A 6,407-nucleotide genomic window follows, 5' to 3' on the forward strand; every position below is an offset into this window, starting at 1 on the left:
TTTTCTTTGGTTATTCGTTTGGTTTTAGTTTATGACTTTGAAAACCGACAAATTAAACCGATAAGCTTAATAACAAATTTATTTTCCATCTTACAAATATAATTTGTAGCTTAACCTACCAAATAACTGCTTTGTATTTAATATCGTATGCCACGAATCTTCACACAGCCAAGAGAAAAAGAAAAATGGAATTGAAATAAATAACAGAAGATACATCCACAAGCTCCCAGGGAGCAGCTAGGCAGCTCTTGTTTAGCCAGCTACGTACTGGCCAAATAACTTCTGCCAAACGCCAATAGTACACAACACAGACGAAGCCACTGAAGATCTTTCATCCTATAGCATGAGAAACACGCTTGCATTGGCCAACCAGACATTGACCCCCTAAAGTGCGGAGAGTCGAATCGTTTTTGCTTCTTTTTTCTTCTTTTTTACACACATTTTTCTTTTCCACCATCAAACCAAACATCTTCGAGTGGGTCATATGTCCTAAAACTTCAAACCAGAACCATGCAACTTTTCTTCCATGACACCGTCAATTCTCTCTCCCATCTCAGCGCTCATGTAATTCACCCAATCTCCAACCTCGCCTTTCCTGAAGAGCCTCTTGTTCTCTACTCCAGTAGGCAACTTGCCGCTCCTATTCACCTCCGATGCACTTAAATTGTCAAAGCTACACATCCTCAGTATTCCCTCCACGGTCCCGTTTCTCAATTCTTCTTCGTTGAATGGACGCCCGTTGAAATCGGCCAACCTCCTCACTTGAACGCTCGTGTCCGCTTTCATCTCCTCATACTTCACAAACAAAACCTTCTCGGGCATCTCCGAGCTCGCCTTGTGGTAACCCAGCACATGGTCCCAGTAAGGCCCGTACACGCTAATGCCTCCGCAGAACTTGTCGAGGCCCTCTAGGAGTGGAAGTTGGCCCTTCTCTTCGGGCCTGAACTTGTTGAAGTAGTGCCACATCGAGATGAAAGTGTCTTTAGGGTTCCTACACAAGTAAACCAGCTTGCAATTGGAATGCCTCACCGATCGCGGAAGCAAGGAATAAGGCAAGTGGGTGGCCAAGAGCCTTGGGGACGTAAAAGCAGTGAGATCGGGGTTTTTATTCAGGAGATAGAGCCCGAGCTCCAAGTAGGGCACAAGATCGTGGGGGGGTTTGTGTTAGGAGAGGGTGGCGTTGTTGTGGGTTGGAGTCAGAGTACTCGGCACGGTTCAAGAGAGCAAAGAGGATGGCCTTTAGCCAGGTGGTGCCACATTTCGGGCTGGTGACAAGGAGGATGTCAGAGGGGTGAACTTGGAATTGGTTTTGGCAAGCAAAGACGCTGTTCAAGAGCCAAGAGAGGAACCAGAAGCCCCGATACAAGCGGAGAGAGGTTTGGACCCAGCCCTCTTCCGAAGGGAGAGAGGAGAGCAAGTCTTCGCATTCTGGCGACTTGACGTCGTCTCGCAAGTAATTTTCAATGAGAGAAGGAGGTTGAGAGGGTTGCATGGTGGCGGCAGCGGCGGTGGCGTGTGGTGATGGTGGTGTTAGTGGTGGTGTAGGTGGAGGAGGAGGCTGATTGGAGTGAATGATTGGGTGTCTAAATAAAGAACATGAAGATGGTGCTGGGTGTCTCTTGCAATTTATACGTTAAACGGAGATGGTCCTCATAGTAGGAAAAAAAAAATCACTTTTAGACACCACCTGAACGGCCTCTTCTGAATTTTTTTATTTATTAGTGAAAATTGGTATATCGATCCAATTAAATCTTCTTCTTTTTCTTTGAATTTTGAGCATGCACATGAACAAAAATTGTCTAGCTTTTTTTTTTGACAGAAAATAAATATCATTTAGTTAAGGGCTATGTTATTTCCTCCATCCCTAATTAGAGGATCCAATTATAATTTGACATCGCAAAAATTTCAACTTAGTTAAATTTACAAACGGGTTCTATCCTTATTTGCAATCCTCTAATGGAGGTCTGGCTCTAGTAAGGATGGAGAAAGATATGTCGCTTTAGTTAGGTGGGTAGTATCAAGTCAATGAACCATTTGGTGGACATTTAGCATACGATATTGACGACGTCAAGAGCGTGAAACGTCATGCCCACATGTCGAATTCTTTACTCATTTATAGCGATAGCGTAAAGATACTTGTATGTGTACTCATCATCTATTTTTTGGCAGTGTTCAAATGCACGTTTAACGTGGAACTTTCATTTACACTATCAGATAAGGCACTGGATCAGGTGTATAAAACCAAATCCTAACCACTCTATATATAACACAAAATACTCTCACTACCCCACACTTTATTCGCGATTTTCATTACATGATTAAGGCTAGATATATTATCAACTAACGAGGATTAATAATGCTAGAGTGGATACGCACACTTTCTCTCAGCATCCGTGATCAAATATTTTCTTTCTCAGTTATATTAATAAATAAAAACAAACGCATCTCAATCACATGATTGAATAAAAAACCCATGCTCAAAAAGGCAAATAAAGCATTGCGTATAGATAAATAAAAAATAAGGGTTTAATACCTCAAAAAAACTCAAATTATACCAACCATGACACAAATACCTTAATTTTTTTTTATTAGTAGAAATCCTAAACTTGCCAATTGTGACAAATATACTCTAAACAGAACTAAAATAGAAAATATTTATATATACATTGGATTTATTTGTGACACGAAAAAAAAAGTCAGAAGTATTTGTGCCACAGTGGGCAACTTTATAATTTTTTTGTAATATATATATATATATAAGCTTTGGGTATTTATGCCACAGTGCGAATGGTATGAGATTTTTTGTGATGTTTGCCCAAAAAAATGAGCATTAGAAGTGGTTGTGTCCACTTAAACAACTCAAAATTGTTTTTTATCAACAAAAACTAGCAAATGGTGCCACTTGACCGAGAAATTAAAGACAGCGGTCGGTGGGCCAAAAAAATCGGAATTTCTTGTCTTTAGCCTCAAACTGTATAGGCAATAGACTATCTTCTCCATGTCGTTGCTACCAAGAGTGGGTTGAACAAGATTTCACGGGTAACGTTGAAACCCAAGCACGAGAAAACCCAGGAAATCTTTCGTGGAATCTTATGGAAGTATATCGAGAAACAGACGGAAAAAGAAGCTCTATAACAGGAAAAAAAAAAATCCGAGAATCGAATGAACCAACGATGGAAACAATTCCCTCTTGATCAAGTGAAAAAAAGAAAAAGAAAAGGAAACAAAACAGAGAAGATGGCCACATTTGGAAGCCAATTCGAGGGCACCGCCGCTGCTTTCTCCGGCGGTGGTTTTACGCCCCCTCTCAGTCCACTGCACAGTTCACCTATCCCTCTTCGGTCTCTTCCGCCGGAGTAAGTTGTGTCACACGCAATTGGGAAGATGACAGTTTGTGCTAATCAACACTCGCGAGTTGCTTCCCTCTTGAGTGTCGTGGTAGGGATGGAATGTTGGGGTTTTTGAAGAACCAAAATCTGCTCAGTGTAATGCTAATCACATGTATGCATGAGTTGCATTGCATATCTGTCGTCAAGAGTTATTAAAAGCGAAGTGGAATTCTGCTGGGTAGTATCTTTGGAGGATGTCGAAAAATGTAGCATGATTCAACGATTGGAATTCATATTAGTCAATTTATTCCCATATGATACTAATCGTAGCATCAATGTGTGATTGGCAATTTAGATCCATCGATCCATTTGCAAATCACATCACATAGTTCAAGGAAAAGTTTCTGCTGCTTTGATAAATGGATCTCGTATGAAGCTGAGATTGTCTTCACTACCCTGTCAAGCAGTGGTAGAAATTTATGGTGCGTTTGGTAACGTTTCTGTTTAAAAATTGTTCTAGGAAACAGAAATAGAAAAAAGTGTTTCTCTTCCAGGGAATAATTTTTGAACAAAAAAACGCGTTTAGTAACTGCATAAAATTTCTGTTTCTGGAATAGAAAAAGAACAGAAACACGTTTGGTAACTGCACAAAATTTATGTTCCATTTTTTTTTTCAAGTGTTTTTTTTTTTTTTAATAAAGTGTAAACTTGGTATTGAATTATCATTCTCATGAAATGCTCATCAATTTAATTTTGTTCATAGTAAGTGAAAACAAACATTCTAAACATGATCATATTTGCTTTCTTGGAAGAAAATTTTTTAAGTTTGTACCAAAATTTTCCCAATTGCTTTTTTTTTTTTTTTTAATAAAGTGTAAACTTGGTTTTGAATTCTCATTATCATAAAAGGCTCATCAATTTAATTTTGTTCATGGTGAGTAAAGTCAAACATTCTAAACATGGTTATAAGTGCATACTTTGAAGAAAATTTTATAAATAAACTTTGTACCAAATTTTTCTCACGTGCCTTTTTTTCAATAAAGTGTAAACTTGGTATTGCATTATCACTCTAATGAAATGCTCATCAATTTAATTTTGTTCATGGTGGGTGAAGACAAACATTCTGAACATGGTCATGTGCATACTTGGAACAAAATTTCGTAAGTAAAATTTGTACAATAAGAGCTGGCTAAAAGAAGAATATCTTATAGATCTCTACATAGACCCTTTCATACATAACATCACAATAATGAAGTAATATAGTTCATTGTTCAACTTCATCACATTGAATTTGATAAGTGAGTACTTAAAAACAAAATTACAAAAGTCGGAAACACAAAGTCATGAAATCTCAGGCATATTATGATCCGTCGCCATTTTATTTGCAATCCTTGTCCTAGCATGTTTATTCTAGGTGCATCATGCAATGTATCATCTGCAACCTCCACTTCTGTAGGTTCGCATGGATACTCCGGATCTCCATATAGGGAAAAGTTTCTATCCATCACTTCTTGATCACGAATGTAGTTATGGAGAGCACAACAAGCAATTACAACAAGTGCTTGCTTCCGAATTGTAAATGAAGGCATCTGTCTCAAAATGGTGAAGCAATTCTTTAATGCCCCAAATCACCTCTCAATTACATTTCTTAGTGAAGAGTGCTTCTTGTTGAACAATTCTCTTGATGTCCTTGGTCGTCCCCCATTCCCTCTATACTCGCTTAGATGATACCGATCGCCTCTAAATGGAGTTAAAAATCCTGGAAGTGCTGCATAACCCGAATCTACCACGTAATATTTCCCTATAACATGATATATATAAATTTGTTGTGATATTCAACCATAATATATAATCATAAAATTGTCTTCATAAACAAAGTAAGTATCAGGTGGTGGTCGGGGAAATTGTAGTTGAGGATTTTTTAGTGCTGCTAAAAGCACTCGACAATCGTTGGCAGATCCTTCCCATCCAGCATACACGAAAGTAAATTTCATATCAAAAGAGCAAATACACAGCACATTCTGGGTTGTTCTTCTACTCCTACCTCTAAATGGAATCTGCTGAGACACAGAGACGGTAGCATCTATATGGGTGCCATCCATAGCACCTACGCAGTCCTGTCAATATATTAACAATCTAATATCATATAAGATTATCAACTACATGTATTTGACGGTATAAAATCAATATAAAAATCATACCTTGAAGTAGCGTTTATGACTAGGATCAATAAGAATTTCTTGTGGAATGACGTCAAAGGACGGTGGTTTGATTATCTCCTTTGAAAGTTTGATCATTGCTTTCAACACTTTGTTGAAATACTTGCTGATCGTTTCTCCTGAATGTTGGAATCTCTCACATAAATCTCTATTTGAGTTATTGTGAGTAACCACACTTAAGAATATCCCAACTTGTTCATCTATTTGAACATATCAACTATCTTTCAACCAACCCCTTACCCTCATTAAGTCACATAAATTAAGAAAAATATGTCTCTCCATCCTAAATGTTTCATATATCCTATTTGAATGTCCATGAACAATCTCCCTTATCCATTCTACTCCTGATAATTGATTGTCCCTAATAGGTTCTCTCGTATGCAGGGACGTGTCCATCGCAGCTAAGCAGAACCACACTACCAATATGTTAATATCATCATCCAAGAATTGTTCAACTGGTTGTACCTGCTCATTAGACACACTATTTGATCCCCCTTCCATAGTACCTATACAATCACAAAAATGACCAAAACATCAATATAGATTTTGAAAACACATCCCAATAACAATCAATAACATAAGTCATAAAATCTCAATAAGATATGCCATTACATATAAGTACAAGAGTCTCAACATTAATCATATTTGAATAAACTAAAGATTAATAGATAATATAAGTTATATAGTCTAATGAAACTCTATGCAATTCATAATATATTTCCAAACATCTACTAAAGGAATTGAAGAAGTCCAATCCTCCTTGCAGATGTGGATATAATGAAAGCCTCCCTCCATTGACAACTGGCGCATTCTCGTTCCACTGCTTTATTGTAAACATCTTGCTCTATCTCAGGCATAC

At 37.8% G+C, this 6,407-nt stretch overlaps 1 protein-coding gene across 1 annotated transcript; it reads right to left on the reverse strand.

The window, feature by feature from the left end:
- Positions 1-489: 489 nt before the first annotated feature.
- Positions 490-966, reverse strand: LOC104440014 (cytosolic sulfotransferase 5). Its single transcript, XM_010053007.2, has one exon. It carries the CDS (start codon positions 964-966, stop codon positions 490-492), a length of 477 nt encoding a protein of 158 aa, XP_010051309.2.
- Between the last annotated feature and the right edge of the window lie 5,441 nt (positions 967-6,407).

Source organism: Eucalyptus grandis, chromosome 3 (assembly GCF_016545825.1).
Source record: "Eucalyptus grandis isolate ANBG69807.140 chromosome 3, ASM1654582v1, whole genome shotgun sequence".
NCBI classification, from domain to species: domain Eukaryota; kingdom Viridiplantae; phylum Streptophyta; class Magnoliopsida; order Myrtales; family Myrtaceae; genus Eucalyptus; species Eucalyptus grandis.